At 47.0% G+C, this 21,671-nt stretch overlaps 1 protein-coding gene across 1 annotated transcript in view; it reads left to right on the top strand.

The window, feature by feature from the left end:
* Positions 1-2,198: 2,198 nt before the first annotated feature.
* Positions 2,199-21,671, top strand: part of LOC135214170 (nuclear pore complex protein Nup160-like) — a 60,758-nt gene continuing 41,285 nt past the window's right edge. The window contains exons 1-4 of the mRNA XM_064248240.1: positions 2,199-2,357; positions 13,166-13,281; positions 13,743-13,820; positions 14,341-14,464. Coding sequence (XP_064104310.1) covers positions 2,199-2,357; positions 13,166-13,281; positions 13,743-13,820; positions 14,341-14,464 — 477 coding nt within the window. The remainder of the gene's footprint in view (positions 2,358-13,165; positions 13,282-13,742; positions 13,821-14,340; positions 14,465-21,671) is intronic.

Consider the following 21,671-nt stretch of genomic DNA (forward strand, 5'->3'; position numbering starts at 1 on the left):
CCGCACCGAAGCCGAAGATTCGTCTTCGGAGGCGGCGGCTGTAAGAGCCACGATTCTATCTATGGATCAGAAGATTCGTCAGTTGGAAGATAAGGAGAGTGTTAGTGATCAGTGCAGTGTCCCCAGTGTTGTGGAGGGTGCGTCTGACCGGCTCCTTAGTGCCTCTAGGCCTAGACCTCTTCCAGACTCCCAGTTCCAGTAGAGTAGGAAAGTCGAAAGCTGCAAGAGGGCTAGGGAGACCCCCCCACCGGTCAGGCGTCCCCTCGGCAGATCCTGAAGTACGCTCCCAGGCTGCCTCGGATCGCTACAAGAAGGAGCTCCTACGCCAATGCTTCTCCTCTTCGTCGTCTCCCTCTCCGAAGAGAGGTTGGAACTCCCCGGATGTGTCACGCCCGTTGAAGAGGGCTTGGAAGGCTTCCTGCAGTCCTTTGGCTTCTAGTCCGGAGGTTTTCCCGGAAGAATCGTCGGTGGAGGCGAAGAAACCCAAGAGATCCTGCGATCGTTCTTCTTCTCGCGCTCCTCGTTCTGCGCCTGCTTCCGAGGAAGAACAACAAGATTCTCCTACTAGAGTACTCACGGGACTTCAAGCTCAGATCACGGCGCTGGCAGATTCTCTAGCATTTAGATCACGTAGGAAGAAGGACGTTTCTCTTCCGATCAAGAGATCTAGACGCCGCTCTTCAGAGGATCGTTCTCCTCTTTTTAGGCGGTCTCCTTCATATGGGGAGTTTTCATATGAAGGTAGGGGCTCACATGAGCGCCCTCGCTCTCCTGGCTCTCTTTCGACTTCAAGGCGCCAAACTTCGGTCGGACGCTCTATGGAGAAAGAAGTTTTTTCTCCAGATTGGATTCCCGCTTCCGGTAAGTGCACTGCGCCTTCACATCACGCTATTTCTTCGACTCCCTCGCGTGGGACTTCTCCTCAGCAGCCTCAAGAACCTAGAAGGCGCCCTTCTACAAGTAGGCGTTCTTCTTCCAGATGTCGCTCTCCTCGAGTGTCGGATCGTGACTTCTCTCCTTACAGGCGTCAAGAGTCTGGTAGGAGCCGTGCGCCTGATAGGCGTCCTGCTGTTAGCCGCTCCCCGCAAGGTAGGCGCCAAGAGCCTACTGCACGTCGATCTCCTAGTAGGCGCTCGTCTCTTTTAAGGCGTCCTACTCCTGATTATTCTCCTCGGGGCAGACAACAAGAGTCTTTCAAGCGCCCTTCTCTGTGTAGGCGCTCTCCCTCTTCTAGACACACTACTCCTGACCGTTCGTCTCTTGGTATGCACCAGGAGCCTCGCAAGCGCCCTTCTCCAGGTAGGCGCTCGTTAGCTTTGAAGCGCCCTTCTCCTGAATGTTATCCTCTTGTTAGAGGTCAAGAGTCTCGCAAGCAGCCTTCTCCTAGTAGGCGCATTTCGCCTTCCAGTCGAACTTCCGTTGATCGTACTCAACTGGACAAGAATAGAGAGTCGCGCAAGCGCTCTGCTCCCGATAGGCGCTCTTCTCCTGGCAGCCGCTCGCCTCAGGATAGGCGCACAGAGTCTGGTAGGCGCTCGCCGCCTCGTAAGCGCCCTGTGGATGTATCCAAGGATTCTCGGGGTAGGAGCCCTACCTCTCCTTCTGCTGAGATTCCGTCTATCTCGAAGAGGGAGTCTCATTGTAGACAACCCAGATCTTCTCATCGTTCTCCAGTGGATGTGAACTCTTCTACGAGAAGGCGCTCTCCAACCTCTCGCTCAGCTCCTACTAGGATCCCTTCGTCACCTAAGGATCTTCCGTGCTCGCCTCGACAAGACGTCCTAGAAGGTTCGGATGAGGAACCGAACACTTCTGCTGCTGTGTCTTCTTACAAGAAGCTTACAGAGCTACTTTTGCAAGTTTTTGGGGATTCCCTTACTCCTACGGCTCCTCCTTCTCCTCACTCACTTTTTTCAACGGCGAAGACAGCGAAGAGTTCTTCTTGTGTGAGGATGAAGCCAACTCTTTCAATGAAGAAGGCACTGAGGACTTTTGGTTCCTGGATGGCTTCCAAAGAAGAAGCGGGGAAAACGATGTTCGCTTATCCTCCTTCGAAGTTATCAGGACGCGCTGGTTTCTGGTACGAAACAGGAGAGTCCTTAGGATTGGGTCTACCGTCTTCGGCTGATTCGGATTTTTCGGCGCTGGTAGATTCTTCGAGGAGAGCTGCCCTTAACTCTGCAAAGACGACTTGGGCAATGAATGAAGTAGATCACATGCTGAAAGGCATGTTCAGGGTGCTGGAGGTATTTAACTTCCTTGATTGGTCGTTGGGAGTCCTAGCCAAGAAAATTGAAGTGCCAGAGTCCTTTTCTCCAGAAGATCTCATGTGTGTTTTGTCTTATATGGACAAGTCGGTAAGAGACGGAGCGAGTGAAATCGCCTCCCTGTATGGGACCGGGATCGGGAAGAAGAGGTCCGTTTATTGTTCCTTCTTAACGAGGTCTGTCTCCCACGCCCAGAGGTCTTCTTTGCTGTTTGCTCCTCTGTCCGGTCAGTTGTTCCCTAAACATCTAGTGCAGGACATTTCGAGATCGCTTTCGGCTAAAGCCACCCAGGACCTTTTGGCACAGTTGGCAAGAAAACCTCGCCCTTCCTTCCCTACCAAGGCTAAGAAGGAAAAGTCAAGTGTTCGAGAACCCTTTCGAGGGGCTTCTTCCTCAAGAACCTCTACGTTTAGAGGTCGTAGACCTTCAAGAAGGGGTAAGATTTTCGCCAAGTCAGTTAAAGCCCCCAAATAACTTGCAAGTCCTTCAAACAACGGTGGGCGCCAGACTCTTAGAATTTGCAGAAGTCTGGGCCCAGAAAGGGGCGGATCCTTGGACCCTTTCAATTTTGAGGAGAGGTTACCTCATCCCTTTCGTCGCAAGACCTCCCTTGACGACCACCCCAAGGGAGCTGACGGCCAGGTACAGAGACCCCATCATGAATCAAGCTCTCCATCTAGCAGTAGATCAGATGCTGGAGAAGGGGGCTATCGAACTAGTGACAGACCATCGTTCATCGGGCTTCTACAACCGCCTTTTCCTAGTTCCGAAGTCGTCAGGGGGATGGAGACCGGTGTTGGACGTAAGCGCCCTGAACTTCTTCGTAGGAAAGAAGTAGTTCACGATGGAAACACTTCATCAGTGCTGGCAGCACTTCGTCCAGGGGACTGGATGGTTTCCTTGGATTTACAGGACGCTTATTTCCACGTACCGATCCATCCTTCCTCGAGGAAGTTTCTCAGATTTGTGATGGGGGGAAAATTTTTCAGTTCAGGGCTCTCTGTTTCGGCCTCTCGACGGCCCCTCAAGTGTTCACGGGGATCTTGAGAAATGTAGCTCAATGGCTTCATTTGAAAGGGGTGAGGATATCCATGTACCTCGATGATTGGCTGATAAGGGCCAATTCAGAAGATCATTGTTTGAAGGACTTACAAGTAACACTAGAATTGACGAAGGTGTTGGGACTTCTCGTCAATTTCAAGAAGTCGTCACTAATTCCCGAACAAGAGTGTGTGTATCTCGGGATACTGATGAACTCTCTGAGTTTTCGGGCTTTTCCCTCTCAGGAAAGGATAGCCCGAGAGAGTAACAACCTTCTTAGGGAAAGAAGTATGCACAGTGAGGGAGTGGATGAGTCTGCTGGGGACGCTCTCCTCGCTGGAGCAATTCGTTTCCCTAGGAAGGTTGCACCTGAGACCGCTCCAATTCTTTCTTCATCGGAATTGGAGTCGTCGTTCTCAGGATTTGACGTTCTCCCTGTCGTTATCCCAGGACGTCAAGAAACATCTCTTATGGTGGACAGATCCCAACCTCTTTGCGAAGGGACTGTCTCTTCAATCCCAGACCCCCAACCTGGTGTTGTTCTCTGACGCGTCGGACATGGGGTGGGGGCCGACTCTGGGAACCAGCGAAGTGTCAGGTACCTGGGTGGGGGACCAGGTAGCCTGGCACATCAACAGAAAGGAGTTGATGGCTGTGTGGTTGGCTCTGAAAGCTTTCGAGCCCAAAGTCAGAAGATCGGTAGTGCAGGTCAACGCGGACAACACTACAGCTCTGGCATATATCAGGAAACAGGGGGGGACGCATTCCTTCTCCCTGTACGAGACAGCAAGAGACCTTCTTCTGTGGGCAGAAGAAAGGGGAATCAAGCTTCTCACCAGGTTCGTGCAGGGAGAAAGGAATGTAAGAGCAGATCTCCTCAGCAGGAAAGATCAGGTCCTTCCCACAGAGTGGACCCTTCATTTGGATGTATGCCAGAGCCTTTGGAAGTTATGGGGCAGGCCACACATAGACCTCTTTGCCACGTCGAAGAACAAGAGACTGGATCCTTACTGCTCTCCGATATCGGATCCAGAGGCATTAGCAATAGATGCTCCTCTTCTAGACTGGAGCGGACTCGACGTCTACGCGTTTCCCCCCTTCAAGATCCTAGGGCTAACCATCAAGAAATTCGTAGAGTCCGTTTCAACGAGAATGATCTTAATCGCTCCCTTTTGGCCGGCCCAAGAATGGTTCACAGAGGTACTGGAATGGTTAGTGGACCTTCCAAGATCGCTCCCGCTAAGGAGCGATCTACTCAGACAACCCCACTTCGACAGGTACCACAAAAATCTCCTCGCTCTCAGTCTGACTGGCTTCAGACTGTCCAAAGTCTGGTCAGAGCGAAAGGCTTTTCAGCAACAGCTGCTAAAGCAATCGCAAGAGCGAGGAGACCTTCCACCTTGCGTGTATACCAGTCAAAGTGGGATGTCTTCAGACGATGGTGCAAGAGGAAGAACATTTCCTCTTCCAGTACCTCTGTGACCCAAATTGCGGTTTGTTCATGAAACTTACCTTTCAGATATATATATAGCTGTATTCTCCGACGTCCGACAGAATTTCAAAACTCCCGGCACACGCAGTGGGCGGCCAGGTGGTTAGTACCCATTCCCGCCGCTGGGAGGCGGATATCAGGAACCATTCCCATTTTCTATTCAGATTTTTCTCTGTCGCCAGTCGGTAAACAACTGTTTACAGACCTCCGCCTAGGATTTTGAAACTTCTTGTGCTAACTTGAGTATTCTGATTGACTTTTGGTTTTGATTTGGCTTGTTGGCTTGGCATACGTGATAGTGGATTTGATTTGGATTTTGGCTTTGACTTTTCTTTCATAACGATGTCTGGATCTAGCTCTGCTATCTTCAGGGTGTGTGAGGTGCAGGAATGTAAGGTGAGGTTACTGAAAGCTTCGGTAGACCCTCATTCGGTGTGCTCGAAATGTCGAAGTCGTATGTATGTTGAATGATAGATGCATCGAGTGTGAGCAATTGACTGAGGTTGAGTGGAAGGCATATGATTCTTACGTGAGAAAGCTTGAGCGTGATAGAATCAGGAGGTCTTCCTCTAGAAGTGCTTCTGTGATTAGAAGTCAGGGTAGGATTGTATCTCCATTAAATCCTCCTGTAGATGTAATTCAACCTAATCCTGTTGTATTGCCACCGAACAATCAGGAAGTTTCTACGGAAGGAAATGTATTATCTACGATTATGGAGTCGATTCGCGCCCTGGAATCGAAAGTGATTGCTTTACAATCAAATGTGTCTAAGTGCAATGAGTGTTAGTGCATCTAGTGTTGTGGAGGGGGCATCAGATCGGTCCCATAATGCCTCCAGGCCTTAGGGAGAGGGCAAGCCGAAAGCCGAAGGAGGGTTACGGGATCTAATAACCGGTCTGACGTCCCTTCGGCAGAATCTTGAGGACGATCTTCAAGGCTGCCAGGGTTTTCGGTGCACGGGGCACGGATCCTTAAAGAGTGCTTCTCATCCTCAGAGGCTTCCTCTCCTCGCCGAGGTTGGGACTCTCGGAGGACCTCTCATGGGGAGAGCGGCAGGGGCGCAAGGTGATGCACAGGCGGCCGTCGTCCTTGTCGCCCTCTTAAGAGAGGTTTCAGAGAAGAGGACGCTTCACGCCCTTCTGATCAGTGTTTGGATTCTTCACCTGAATATTTTGAAGCTTTTCCACCGCAGAAAAGGAACAAGACTTCATCAGGGGAGGACTCGTTCGAGCGTCCAAGTCGCTCTAAATTTGTTCCTGAGTTGAAGGAAAGGGCATCCCCTCGCCCATCTTCCCTCACAGGGATGAGTCCTTCTCCTGATCGAGAATTTTCTCCATCAAGGGAAATGCTTTTAGAAATGCAAAAGCAGTTAGCTTCCTATTTTGAGAAGAAAGAGGCAGAACCTAGTCATCGGAGGAAGGATTGGTGGCTGCCTGTTAAGAGGACTAGGCAGTCCCCGGCTCCTTCTCCTCGTTTTTCGGCCTTTGAGTCTTCTCCTAGTAGCCGACTCATTCGAGAACGTGAATGCGTTCCTCATGAAAGGGCGTCTAGGAAAGACGAATTTGACAGAGACGTGAGTTGCCGCACAGGCGGCCGGCGTCTTTGTCAAAAGGCCGAGAACGCTCAGAGATCCATGACATAAGTTACACGGTTCGGTTGTGCGTTCCGCTTTGCATGACGATAATCAAGATGCTTTTAAAGGAGCGTCAGGTAGTGTTCAACGTTCTGTGCATCGAAGTTCTCTTCAGGACGTTCGGGAAGACGCTTCTTATGACGCTCGGCATCTTAAGCAGCGAAGCGCTTGCCAGGACGCTCGAGCAGACGCTTCTCAGGACGCGCGGCGTCTTATACATCGGGACGCTCGCCAGGACGCTCGAGCTGATGCTTCTCAGGACGCGCAGCGTCTTACACATCAGGACGCTCGCCACAGGACGCTTTCTCCATGGACGCCTCGGCGGCGTCTTACACATCGGGACGCCCTCGGCAGGAACGCTTGGCAGGACGCCTTGGAAGAATGTTTGAGTCCGAAGCGTCAAGATATTTCACAAGATATTAAAGTGTCGAAGATAACAAGGAAACAACGATTGGTTACTTCGAACTCTTCTTCAACAAGAGGCACCCTCTTGCGAACAGGACCTCAAGGATTATTATCATCGTGATCTTTAAAGGACACTGATAATTGAGAGAGAGATTCTTCTAGTGATTTGTGCCCTACGGATGACGACGAGCCAACAGCGTCAGCGGCTTCAGACTATAAGACGTTAACGAACCTTCTTAAGAACTTGTTCCCAGATAATTTTCAAGCGCCCATTCCTTGCTCTCCCCCTTCACAATTAGCCTCATTCGAAGGCCAGGAAGGCGCCCTGGCTTCGTTAAAATGGCCACTTCGGCTCTCTGCGAAGAGAGCGTTTAAGAGAATTCAGGATTGGATGGATTCAAGGAAGGCTAAAGGGAAGACTTCTTTTGCTCTTCCCCCATCTAGACTGAGCAGGAGAGCGGGGATCTGTTACGAAACGGGAGAAGAGGCAGGATTGAAAGCGCCGTCTTCTTCTCAAGGCGATTTCGCAAATTTAGTGGACGCTCCGAGGAGGTCTTATTTATCATCAGCGAAGGTTTCTTGGACGATGTCAGAAAACAGATCATCAATCTTCAAGGGAATATTTAAAGAAGACCGCTGGAAGTGTTTAACTTCTTGGATTGGTGCTTGGGGGCCTTGGATTTACAATCTAGGAGTCAAGACTCTATTTCTTTGGAAGAGCTTTCAAGTGTGCTGGCTTGCATTGATAGAGCAGTAAGGGATGGCTCTGATGAATTAGCATCTCATTTTGCTACGGACTGCTAAAATAAGAGAGCTCTCTATTGCAGTTTTGCGGCGAAGCGGTTTTCTCCCGCGCAGAAGGCAGAATTATTGTTCGCCCCCTTCTCTACACTTCTATTTCCGCAGTCCATGATTAAGGATCTGTCGGTTAATTTGCAGGAGAAAGCAACGCGGGACCTCTTGACCCAGTCTTCCAGACGCCCTACTCCCCAGGCTTCTACTTCAACCGCACAAGCCCCCAAGAGGAAATTTAAGCCCTTTCGTGGAGCACCTTCCTCTAGAGGTTTTTCGAGAGGAAGGGGGTCCTTTAGAGGCAAGACCTCTTCAATTAAGAGAGGAAAAAATTGACATTTCTGCCCTTCAGGCACCTGTAGGTGCGAGACTCACCTTGTTTGCTCAGGCATGGAGGATGATAAGGGTCAGACACCCTGTCCCTAGAATTGATCGAGAGAGGATACAAGATCCCTTTCCTCTCTGCGCTCCTTTGAGCATGAAGCCGATAGACCTGTCGCCCGCATACCAGTCAGAGAAGCAACAGGTTTTGCTCGACCTTCTAGACCAATGTTAGAAAAGAAAGCCGTAGAAGAAGTTCTGATGTTGGATTCCCCTGGCTTCTACAACAGGTTATTCCTGGTTCCGAAGCAGTCTGGGGGATGGAGACCTGTCCTAGACGTCAGCAGACTGAACCTTTTTGTGAGGAAGGAAAAATTCAGGATGGAAACATCTCAGTCTGTGTTAGGGGCCTTGAGACCAGGGGATTGGATGGTGTCATTGGACCTCCAAGACGCTTATTTCCACGTCCCGATTCATCCTCAATCAAGGAAATTCCTGAGGTTCGTCTTAAAAGGGCAGGTCTTCCAGTTCAGGGCTCTTTGCTTTGGTCTGAGTACGGCACCGATGGTTTTCACTTTCCTCATGAGGAATGTAGCAAAATGGCTTCACCTATCGAAGATAAGAGTCTCGCTCTACCTGGACGACTGGCTAATCAGGTCGTCTTCGGAGTCAAGGTGCCTGGAGGACCTTCAGACGACATTGCAGCTGACGAAGGCCCTGGGCCTAATAGTCAATTACGAGAAGTCCCATCTGATCCCCACGCAGTCCATCGTATATCTGGGGATTCAGATGGATTCAGCGGCTTTTCAAGCTTTTCCATCAAAGGAACGTCAGCAGAAATGCTTAGAAAAAGTGTCAGCTTTCTTAGGGAAAGAAACATGCTCGGCGAAGGAATGTATGAGTCTGCTGGGAACCATTTCTTCGCTGGAGAAGTTTGTTTCCCTAGGGAGGTTGCACCTCAGGCCACTCCAGTTTTTTCTGGCAGAAAACTGGAAGGACAAACAGAATCTAGACTCGACTTTGGTGATCTCACAAGCGGTCAAGGATCAACTGAAGTGGTGGCAAGATCCAATCAAACTTTCGGAAGGACTGTCCCTCAACCTTTTGAGCCCTGACTTAGTGTTGTTCTCAGACGCCTCCATGGTGGGCTGGGGAGCAACACTAGGCGAGGAGGAAGTGTCAGGCCTCTGGAGAGGGGAACAGAGGTCCTGGCACATAAACTTAAAAGAGTTGAAGGCCATTCGGTTGGCTCTTCAATTCTTCGAAGAACGATTGGTGGGCCGAGTTGTCCAGATCAACTCGGACAACACTACGGCTCTCGCTTACATCAAAAAGCAGGGGGGGACACACTCTTGATCACTGTTCATGGTAGCGAGAGACATCCTTCTATGGGCGAAAGCTCGAAGCATAGTGATCCTAACAAGGTTCATTTCAGGAATACAAAATGTTCGAGCGGATCTTTTAAGCCGTCAACATCAGATGCTTCCCACAGAATGGACCCTACATCTAGAGGTTTGCCAAGAACTATGGAAGTTGTGGGGACGACCGTTAGTCGACCTCTTCGCAACCTCAAAAACGAAGAGGCTTCCGATTTATTGCTCTCCAGTTCTCGACCCGGAAGCAATAGCGATAGATGCCATCCTATGGGACTGGACGGGGATGGACGTTTACGCCTTTCCCCCGTTCAAACTCTTAGGAGAGGTAATAAGGAAGTTTGCGGCGTCGCCAGGAGCGAGGATGACTCTGATCGCCCCCTTTTGGCCCTCAAGCGATTGGTTCACGGAGGTCATGTCTCTTCTGGTAGACTTTCCAAGAACCCTGCCAGAGAGAGTAGATCTTCTCAAACAGCCCCACTTCGAGAGGTACCACGGAAACCTCTCCACTCTGAGTCTGACTGCGTTCAGACTATCAAGAAGTTGGCCAGAGCGAGAGGTTTTTCAAGACCAGTGGCAGAGGCTATTGCCAATGCGAGGAGAGCTTCCTCTCGAGCGGTTTATCAATCGAAGTGGGCTGTCTTCAGGAGGTGGTGTAGGAAGAAAGGTATTTCCTCCTCCACGACCTCTGTGAACCAAATCGCTGAGTTTCTCCTGCATTTGAGAAATGTGGACAGACTTGCAGTGCCCACAATAAAAGGATATAAAAGTATGCTGTCAGCTGTCTTCCGTCACAGAGGGTTAGACCTGACAAATGATAAAGACCTTCACGATCTTTTGAGATCGTTTGAAACAACTAAAGTACCGCAACCGAAGGTCCCATCATGGAACCTTGACGTAGTTCTAAGGTTCTTGATGTCAGCTCCGTTTGAACCTCTACATGCTGCCTCGTTGAAAGACACTACAAGGAAGGCTATTTTCCTAACTGCTCTTGCCATGGCAAAAAGGGTTAGTGAAATTCAAGCAATGAGTAAAGATGTGGGTTTCAGAGGACACAGTGCAGTGTGCTCCCTGAATCCTAATTTCTTAGCTAAGAATGAAAACCCATCTAACCCCTGGCCGAAAACCTTTGAAATCAAGGGGTTAGCAGAGTTCATCGGTCAAGAGCCAGAGAGAGTCCTGTGCCCTGTCAGGGCTCTCAAATTTTATTTGCAAAAGACTAAAGACTGTCGGGGTCCTTCTGAAAATCTATGGTGCTCTGTTAAGACCCGACTTTCCTATGTCGAAGAATGCACTGGCATTCTTTTTACGAAGCACCACAAGGGAGGCCCATGCGCCCTGCCCGGATGGTGATCTGAAACTTTTGAAAATAAAAGCCCATGAGGTGAGAGCTGTCGCAACCTCAGTGGCATTTCAAAAGAATATGGCACTTAGCGATATCATTAGTGCTACTTTTTGGCAAAGCAACTCTGTGTTCGCTTCACAGTACCTGCGGGATGTGAAGATGGCATATGAGAACTGCGAGTCGCTAGGACCCATACATATCCGCAGAAATGTTACTGGGGGCAGGAAGCAGCACGAATCCTATCCTATAGAAAAGGGATAGGTGTGCTTTTGATTTTATGGTGTTGGTTTATGGTTGAAGGGTTGGTCGCTTGAGGTGCTTTCCCTTTCTTTAGCCTAGAAGTTATGGGACTAACTTCGATATGTTAGGTCAGGTGGTGGTTTTTAGCTTCGTTGCCCTCACAGTATGGTCAATATGGTCTAGTCACATTGTGGTCACGCTCCCGTTGACAGATCATCAAGAACTCACCAGCTATATAGGTCACTACCTAGCTGGAGAGACTAGTAAAGCAGAAGCAGACTTGAGTGACAGTAATCACGAAGTCAGCTATGCTAACAGGTAAGGAACCAAGATGTCAATCATCTGCATGTAATTTGTTTCCTAAAATCCTTCTATTCTGTCCCTTCCCACCTCCAATGGTGGGATTCAGCTATATATATATATATCTGACAGGTAAGTTTCATGAACAAAATGTTATTGTCATGATACAATAAAGTTTGTTCATACTTACCTGGCAGGTATATATAATTAAGTACCCACCCACCTCCCCTCAGGGGACAGTGGTATGAAAAATCTGAATAGAAAATGGGAATGGATCCTGATATCCGCCTCCCAGCGGCGGGAATGGGTACTAACCACCTGGCCGCCCACTGCGTGTGCCGGGAGTTTTGAAATTCTGTCGGACGTCGGAGAATACAGCTATATATATATCTGCCAGGTAAGTATGAACAAACTTTATTGTATCATGACAATAACATGTTTATTGATCTTAGTCAAGATTGCAGTTGTGATCGGCGCAATAAAACAACATTGTGCCTATATTAGTGAAAGTATGAAACTTGTTATTCCCGGGGTCATAGTTTGAACTGAATTCATTTTTACCTCGTAATCGGTGGTTTTATCCTTACTGCCATCACAACTGAAACTCCACAGTGCTTATTTGATTGTAATTATACACATTATTGATCTTAATCCACTCCAAATTGCACTTAAACCACGTTGCTGTTCCTGGGTCCTAAGCACTCACTCCACAAACACAGTTACAAGCAGCAGACGATGACACTTTATGAGGTGCAAAGCTTTATTCCCTTAATTGTTTACTTTTCTCATTATTTAGTTTAACTTTACTTTGTTACTTCAAAATGTCTATTTAATTCATGTCTATTATCCCTTTTTTGCAGCCAAATTAACCCCGAAAAATTACAAACATTTCTGATGTACTTATGAGCAGATGCCGTGACGAAAAATGACTCATCGTTGCCAATCTAGTGGAGCTTCACACATTTGCCGATGCATTTACAAACTGTTTCCATGAATTCTAGTTGTCATAGTAATGCAGTAATGATAAAATTGCTGTAATATGTATATATATACTACAAATAGATATGCTAATTTCACTAATTTCCCCGGTTTTGTGTAAGTATTATACCCAGTTTGGAGGGTAAACACATACCAATTGACAACACTGATAAACAATTGAAGAGTGCAAAGAATGCCATAGTTCCCTTGGATAAGTAGTGGTTGGAAGTCTTGTTTACGATTGTTGTGATGAAAGTGCCCCAGCGTCTATGGGTACAAGTGGTGTGCGGATTTAACACAGGAAATGGGAAGTTTGTTGACACAAGTGACTCCGCAAACATCGAGATGGCGTCAATCTTCGAAACATTTTTAGTCGTAAGTAAAAATTTCGAAAGCGACATGAGGGTAGTGCGCACTGCGTTGGCCACACTTTTCATTACCCTCTGTTTTAATCTTAAAATATGGCGTTAATTTCTAACTTTGGAGAAAATACTTACTTCGAAAGGAGAGTATAGGTCTTGAGCTCCTGCTATCACCACCAACAACTCATGACTGATGACCATCTCCGGTGTCAGGACGTGTTAAAGTACTTTTTCGGAGGGTGGCCACAAATGGGGTGGTAGTCAGTGAGTTGGCCAGTCCAGTCGATTGTTTACCCTATTTGGTAGTTATGATGAAATATACAAATGAATTTGTGGTAAGACTACCTAATGGTTACTACGTAGGCTACTGCAGTGTTTCTGTTTTGATTAATACCAATTTATGCACAAAATGGCCGCAGCATTTTCCACCAGTCCTTTAGGAATGGATGTAAAAACATACAAAAGACACAGATGTAAATCAAGCATAAACAAGGTAGTTTGCAGAGCAACAGGACTACCTACCTTTGAAGAGAAGATAAGTCCATTGTCTCAGATATTTAGTAGTGTTAGGCACTCTTTGCTCCCTCGACCAGGTCAAGTCACTAATTAATTTACGTATATTATTACAGGCGCTGCTCAGAGTACCCTACAAGACATCAAGGTTCCAGAATATGGAGGGGGATATGCATACAAGTCAACATGTCCTGCCACTCGTAATCGATACTTATTTTGGTGAGAGAGGAAGAATTAAGTTTGTAGTTTTTAATTGTTTTGTTTATTTATTATTATTATTATAGAATGATTTAACCAGATCACTGAGTCTTTTTCTGAACTTGTGGAGCTGAATGGAAAGATTTACTTTTTTAAAAGGATAAAGTTAAAGCAGATGGACACCCAGGTGTGAAGAGACAAGAGGTATTGGATGAGTAATAAAAATCAAAGAGAAATGCAGCTAGGGCCTATGGAGGTAACTTTACTGCAAAAGAACCTCCAGCACCATCTGGAGTGTCATGCTGGGCTCGGCATTAGTGGTACTTTTCCCACGAGGAGGAAATTCATTAAGAGGTTGTTGCAATTTGCATGTTTCAATGCATTCCTTATTGTTTATATTAATGATTAGTAGTAAGCTACTAATTGCTTGAAATCCATTGAGTTCTAATCCTTTAAAATACCAATGTATTTTTAATTTTCAGGAGGGTGTGCCACGATATTGTTGAGCTTTGGGAGGAAAGTCTTGACTATGATTTCACCCTCAATCATGTACAGTTCAGGTAGGGAAGTAACTCCTATTGTGGTATAAAAAATCAGTAATCTTATTAAACCAAATCCTGATGCTTTATGAACTCAGTACGTACATGGGCTTCATGAATGTGTTAGCTGCAATATATGAATCTAAGTTGTTTTCAGGTTTTGATTTATGTTACTATATAATGAATAACTGGATTTGTAGTTTCTGCAACATCATAAAGTTACTACATTAATGCGCACATAAAGTAGTTGTGAACATTATTTCAAGTTTGTTCATTGGGGACTTATGGACAACTTAATTTATGAAAACAAAGTTTCAGATGACTGACTGTTCTTTTGAAACACTGGAAACTATAAAATATTCACTATTCTTATAGGAATGTTTTTCTAGATTAAGGGGGAATTTCTTTCATTACAGATAGAATGAGAGTTTGAATATCTTCAAAATATATTTTTGTTTAGTTTTTATTAATTTCCTGTATTCATGTTTAATAGTAAAAAAAAAGAATTCTTGGCAGGAAAGTGATACTTTCCAATTTTTAGATTTGCAGATACTCCTGTACTTGAAGGACTTAGCGTTCATGAAACACGACAATATGTCTACATTCTTCTTGCCACAGTTTCTTCGGTTCATCGGATCAGACTTCCACATCCTCAGCAAACACAGGTAAACATTTTTATTTTAATTAAGTAATTGAAAATAGTTAAGCATCCAAACAAAACTTGAAGATAAAGGACAGGAGAAGAATAAAATTTTTTGGTTATGATTTATTATTACAGTGAACAAATTTTACATGGAGCCACGCAGAGACCATTAGAAAAAGGCAGAGTTAAAAATTTTATGATGATTCATTGTTATGAACAATACTACTTGAGAACTATGCAAAGAGAAGTAGAACAGGGCAGAGTTGTCAAGAATGTGAAGAATAAATGTTTCATTTTAATTTTGTTTTTAGGGGATTAGACTACATTTTGTACACATTGTTGTATTCCATGGTGCGGTTAAATTAGAAATTGGTCCTTCACATTGACATTGATAGTAGTGTACAGTATATAAAAATGATATTGTCATGATACAATAAAGTTTTATACATACTTACCTGAAGGATATATACTTAGCTATAGACTCCGTCGTCCCCGACAGAAATTCAAATTTCGCGGCACACGCTACCGGTAGGTCAGGTGATCTACCGCCCTGCCCTGGGTGGCAGGACTAGGAACCATTCCCGTTTTCTAATCAGATTTCTTCTCTTCCACCTGTCTCCTGCGGGGAGGCTGGGTGGGCCATTAATCGTATATATCTGTCAGGTAAGTATGTATAAAAATTTATTGTATCATGACAATATCATTTTTATACATTCAACTTCCCTGCCAGATATATACTTAGCTGATTAGCACCCATTGGTGGTGGGTAAGAGACAGCTAACTACTGAAATAGACAGGTAAACAACAGATGTTGTAGGTATTAATAAACCTTGGTTCCTACCTGATTAGGCGGAAGACTTCGTGGCTACTGCCCAGGAGTCTGCTTCGCCTCAAGAGCCTCAGCGAGATATTGATCTATGGCTAAGAGTTCTTGTGGGTCTGCCAATGGGGTCTTATCCACTTACTCGGCAGAGCCTAAAGGCCTTTGTCATTGGGTGCTATTCCACTAACATGACAATACACCTTGTTCAAGGAGCACAACACCGATCCCGATCACCTGATCCTAACATCCATGTTAGTTCTAAGATTGCAAGGAGTTATCCCCAAACTCCCTACAAACAACCAATAACTCGAAACATAAATACACATACATTTATAACAAAAAAAAAAAAAAAAAAAAAAAAAAAAAAACAAAAAAAAAAAAAAAAAAAAAAATTTACTCCCTCCCTACTAGCCATACATACCCTGGTCCCCTACAGCAATGACACCAGCCGCCCGTGCGACATCAGTACGCTGCTAATAGGAAACCAAGCACATATCTGACAAGAGGGTTTATGTACATTTAAGATAAAATATTTTAAGGGTCAGTCTTTGCTCCAAGTCCCAGAACTGTATCTGCTGATACAAATGGACCGAGAGAGAAGCATTTCTCATAGGTCACTTTCACATCCTTCAGGTAATGAGACGCAAACACTGAATTGCATCTCCAATATGTAGTCTCAATGATATTCCTGAGAGACATATTCTTTTGAAACGCCAGCGATGTTGCTACTGCCCTTACCTCATGAGTCTTAACCTTTAGAAGACCGAAGGATTCATCCGGGCAGTTCTTGTGCGCATCAGTAATCACGCTTCTCACAAAGAAGGCTAAGGCGTTTTTAGACATGAGTCTTTTGGGGTTCTTCACAGCACACCAAAGACCTTGTTGACAGCCTCCCATCTGCTTCTTCTTCTCTAAATAAAATTTAAGAGCTCTAACCAGACAGAGAGACCTCTCTATCTCTCTACCTACGAGGTTAGATAGGCCTTTTACCTCAAAGCTCCTGGGCTAAGGTTTTGATGGGTTTTCATTTTTCGCCAGAAATAATGTCTGGAACGAACAGATAGCCGCATCTCCTTTAAACCCCGCTTTGGAGTCCAGAGCGTGCAATTTGCTCGTCCTCTTGGCCGTTGCGAGAGTCAACAGGAATAAACATTTCCTAGTGACGTCGCGGAAGGAAGCCAGATGTAGAGGTTCGAATTTGTCCGAGGCAAGGAATTTCAGGACCACGTCCAGATTCCAGCTAGGTGTTCTCGGAGACCCTGATTTCGAAGTCTCGAAGGACCGAATCAAATCGTGGAGATCCTTGTTCTCTGCAATCTCTAGCCCTCGATTCCTGAATACTGAAGACAGCATACTTCTGTATCCTTTGATTGTAGACACAGAAAGGTGCGATTCCTTTCTAAGAAAAAGGAGGAAATCGGCAATGTTAACTATAGAGGTACTGGAGGAGGACAGCTTCTTATTCTTACACCATCTCCTAAAGACTTCCCACTTCGATTGGTATACTCTTCTCGTTGAAGATCTGCGGGCTCTAGCGATAGCGCCTGCAGCCTTGCGAGAAAATCCCCTCGCTCTGACGAGTCTTTCGATAGTCGAAAGGCAGTCAGAGCGAGACCGGGGAGGTTGTGATGAAACCTCTCGAAGTGGGGTTCTCTGAGTAGATCTGTTCTGCTTGGCAGAGACCTGGGGAAGTCCACTATCCACTCCAGTACCTCCGTGAACCATTCCTGGGCTTGTCCCAAATGGGGCTATGAGGGTCAACTTCGTGCCCTTTGAAGCCACGAATTTCCTGAGTACTTCCCCCAGGATCTTGAATGGGGGAAAGGCGTAGGCGTCTAGGCCCGACCAATCCAGGAGAAACGCGTCGATTGCAAAGGCTCTTGGATCTTCCACTAGAGAGCAAAAGATCTCTACTCTTTTGGAGAGGAACGTAGCAAACAGGTCTATGTGAGGCCTCCCCCACAGGGACCACAGACTCCGGCACACTTCTGTGTGTAGAGTCCACTCTGTGGGGAGGACCTGATTCCTCCTGCTCAGCCTGTCCGCTCTCACATTCCTTATCCCTTGCACAAATCTTGTGAGGAGAGTTATACCTCTTTCCTCTGTCCAGGTTAATAGATCTTTTGTTAGTTGATAGAGGTAGAATGAATGAGTCCCTCCTTGCTTGCGTATGTAAGCCAGAGCCGTGTGTTGTCCGAGTTTATCTGACCACCCCCCCCGCCTCTGACTACCTCCTCGAAGAATCTTAAGGCCAGGTGTATGGCTACTAGCTCTTTGCAATTGATGTGCCAGGACACCTGTTCCTTTGTCCAGGTGCCTGACACCTCCCTTGCTCCTAGCGTCGTTCCCCATCCCGACTCCGAAGCGTCGGAAAATAACACTTGGTTGGGGTTCTGCAGGGCAAGTGACACGCCTTCGTTCTTCTTTAGAGGAAGGATCCACCACTTTTAAGTGATTCTTCACCTCCTGTGGAATCGGGAAAGAGTCTGAGAGTTGCCCCGTCTTCCAACTCCACACCTCTTTCAGGAAAAACTGAAGAGGGCGAAGGTGAAGCCTCCCCAGAGAGAAGAACTTTTCTAGCGAGGACAGAGTCCCTAAAGGGCTCAATAATCCCTCGCTGAACTGCGAGGGATTATTGACAAGAAGCTCGAGATTCTTGACAAGCCTCAAGTGATTCTCTCTTGCGAAGGAAATACCCGAAAACCCTGAGAATCCATCTGAATCCCCAGATAGACCAAGTTCTGGCTGGGGATCAGTTGCGACTTCTCGAGGTTCACGAGTAATCCCAGAGATTGTACCATATTCCGTGTTATCATCAGGTCCTCCAAGCACTGGTTCTCCGACTTGGCCCTGATCAGCCAGTCGTCTAAGTAGAGGGAGATGTTTATTCCCTCTAGGTGAAGCCATTTCGCTACATTCGCCATCAGGTTGGTGAAGACCTGTGGAGCTGTAGACAGGCCAAAACACAGAGCCCTGAATTGAAAAATCTTGCCTCCTATCATGAATCGAAGATATTTCTTTGACGAGTGGTGAATGGGAACGTGGAAATATACGTCTTGTAAGTCCAGAGAGACCATCCAATCTCCTGGGCGTAGTGTTGACATCACCGAGGCGGACGTTTCCATTCGGAACTTTTTCTTCTGAACAAAGCGGTTCAGCGCGCTTACGTCCAGTACTGGTCTCCACCCCCTCGAAGCCTTTGGTACTAGGAAAAGGTGATTGTAAAATCCCGGGGAGAGTGGATCCTGTACAAGTTCGATGGCCTCCTTTTCCCACATTTGATCCACCATTTGAAGGAGAGTATTTTTCATTACAGGGTCTCTGTACCTCGCTGACAGTTCCCGAGGAGTAGAGGTTAGGGGAGGACTGTCTTCGAAGGGGATGATGTATCCCTTCTTTAGAACTGAAACCGACCAAGAGTCGGCTCCTCTCTGCGCCCAGGCTCCTGCAAAGTTCAGGAGTCTGGCGCCTACTGGTGCTTGGAGGATCATCAAGTCACTTTCCTTTCTTGAAGGGCCTGAAGGAAGACCTTCCTCTCTTATCAGAGCTCTTCTTTCTGGAAGGGGGACGAGCCGTTGCACCTCCTCGAAAGGGCTGCTGAGGAGGACGAGAGTCCTTCTTACTCGTAGACACTACAGGGCGACTCTTCTTCGAAGTCTGAACAAGGAGGTCTTGTGTCGCCTTCTCAGTTAGTGAGCGAGACATATCTCTCACCAACTGAGAAGGAAACAGATGATCTGACAGAGGGGCGAACAATAACGCTGTCCTCTGACTAGGAGAAACAGCTTTAGACAAAAGGGATCCATAAACTGATCTCTTTTTCAGCAAACCAGCTCCAAATAGGGAAGAAACCTCTCCCGAACCGTCTTGTACCGCCTTGTCCATGCAAGCCAGGACGCTATGGAGAATTTCTGGGTTCTTAAGAAACTCCGAATCCTGAGACTTCTTAGCTAGAACTCCGAGAGACCAATCCAGAAAATTGAACACTTCTAAAATGATGAAAAGTCCTTTAAGAAAGTGGTTCAATTCTGAAATGCTCCATGTAGATCTGGCCGAGACTAAAGAGTGTCGTCTGGAGGCATCAACCAGATTAGCGAAGTCAGCGTCTGCCGATGCAGGAAGAGAAAGACCCATAGTCTCTCCTGTCCCGTACCAAATACCTCTCTTTCCAATGAGTTTGGAAGGAGGCATGCAGAATACTGTTTTGCCCAACTCTTTCTTAGTGCCCATCCATGAATCCAAAGATTTGAGGGCCTTCATCATCGAAATCGCTGGATTCATTTTCAGGAAAGCAGAGGACTTTACAGTAGCAGTACTCGAAAAGAGCGAACGAGGAGAAGGAGGAGCGGCTGGACTAAGAGAGTCTCCAAACTCTTGCAGTAATAAGGAGGCTAATGTCTTATAGTTCGAGAGTCCCTCATTTGTAGGGAGCTCGTCTTCAGACACCTCTTCCAAAACCCAATCAGAAGAGGGAGAACGTTCTCGTTTGAAGGAAGAGTCTTTCCAAGACCTCCTACGATCCAAAGGAGAGGTGCTTCTGTCTGGAGAAGAGTCATCAATTCCGGATACGAGTCTATTCGAATCTTGCCTTATGGAAGAATTCCGACTCCTGCCTCCTGGCTCCTGACTCCTGACGCCTGCCTCCTGCCTCCTGACGCCTGCCTCCTGACTCCTGACTCCTGACTCCTGACTCCTGACTCCTGACTCCTGCCTCCTGACTCCTGGCTCCTGCCTCCTGGGTGACTCCTCACTCCTGGCTCTTGGCTCCTGCCTCCTGGGTGACTCTTCACTCCTGGCTGGCGCCAGACGCCTGATCGGCTCTTCGCACCTGGTAGGAGTCTTGCGCTTGGTTGACTCCTCACTCCTGGAAGGTGCCGTACGTCCGAACGACTCTTCACTCCTAGTAGAAGCCTTTTGTTTGGTTGGCTCCTCGCTCTTGCTAGGAACCTCGTTCCTGGCGGCAGGTACCTCCACACGTCTGGAGGACCTCTTGATGGGAAGGGAAGTGTCTTTCCTTCGAGGAGGCTCCTTTGAAAGCACTCCTACCAACGACGATATCTGTTCTTGCATAGATACTAGAAATCTTTTAGTAGCCTCCTCTTTATCCTCTTCGGGAGGAGGAGAAGGAGGAGGGGAGGAGTCCATGGGCTCCACTCCAACTACGGGTGACAATAGGGCTCTCTTTGCCCTCTAAACATCCGAAGGAGACTCTTCAGGGAAGCGTTCCGGGCTCAAGTCAAGAGTCGGCGCCTTCCAACTCCTCTTCAGTGGTCGCGAGCGATCAGAATCCCTCCAATCGCGTCTAGGAGACGAAGACCCCGACGATGAGAAACACTCACGCAGGACGCTTTTGCAATAGCGATCCCTGGCAGTCTGGGGTGTCACAGAGCCTGCCGAAGGGACACCTGATCGGTGGGGATTCTCCACAACCTCCTTACGGTTTTTGACATTCCTTCTCCTCTGGGCATGGGAGCTTGGAAGAGGTCTAGACCTGGGAGCGTTGTGGAGCCGACCAGATGCCCCCTCCACCACACTGGGGACACTCACATCACTGTCCACTGTAATATCACTAGCCTTACCTTGCAGAGCAGCCATTTTGTTTTCCATAATCTTGAAGGCTGCTTTTAGATCCGCAAGTTCTTTTGCCGAATCTACAGGATCTGCAATAGGTGAAGAGGCTGAAAAGGAAGGAGAAGTAGCAATTCTTACAAGTGGGGAAGATCCCAAACTAGGAACTAGTTCATTAGATCTAGAACTACTCAAACTTCTAGAGGAAGCTTTCCTCACTCTCTCTCTCTAACTTCTTCAAATAAGTAGTTAGATTCTTCCACTCTCTCTCACTCAAATTCTCACATTCCTTGCAAGTATTAGTGAAAGAACATTCATACTCCCTGCAACCCTTACATATGGTGTGAGGGTCTACCGAAGCTTTCGGCAACCTCACCTTACAGCCTACATTCACACAATAATCTTTACGTCTCACAACCATTCCAGCGTCAGACATTTTAAGAAAAAACAAAAATCCAAAGCAAGTCCACAAAAACAGTCCACAAAAGCGTATGCCAATCCAACAATCCAGATACGTCACCAAAAGTCGGTCGAGAAGATCAATTGTCGATGAAAAAAGAAAATCCAGTCAAGAGGAACCAACAACAATGTTGATGGTCCGGGCGACAGAAGAAATCTGATTAGAAAACGGGAATGGTTCCTAGTCCTGCCACCCAGGGCAGGGCGGTAGATCACCTGACCTACCGGTAGCGTGTGCCGCGAAATTTGAATTTCACTTATATAACTTACCCGGTGGTTACATATAGCTGTCGTCTCCTGACGTCACGGCAGAATTTGAAATTCGCGGTAGCGCTAATGGTTTGACAGGTGATCCCTCTACTCCCGCCCTCTACCGGGT

Source organism: Macrobrachium nipponense, chromosome 45 (assembly GCF_015104395.2).
Source record: "Macrobrachium nipponense isolate FS-2020 chromosome 45, ASM1510439v2, whole genome shotgun sequence".
Classification (NCBI taxonomy): domain Eukaryota; kingdom Metazoa; phylum Arthropoda; class Malacostraca; order Decapoda; family Palaemonidae; genus Macrobrachium; species Macrobrachium nipponense.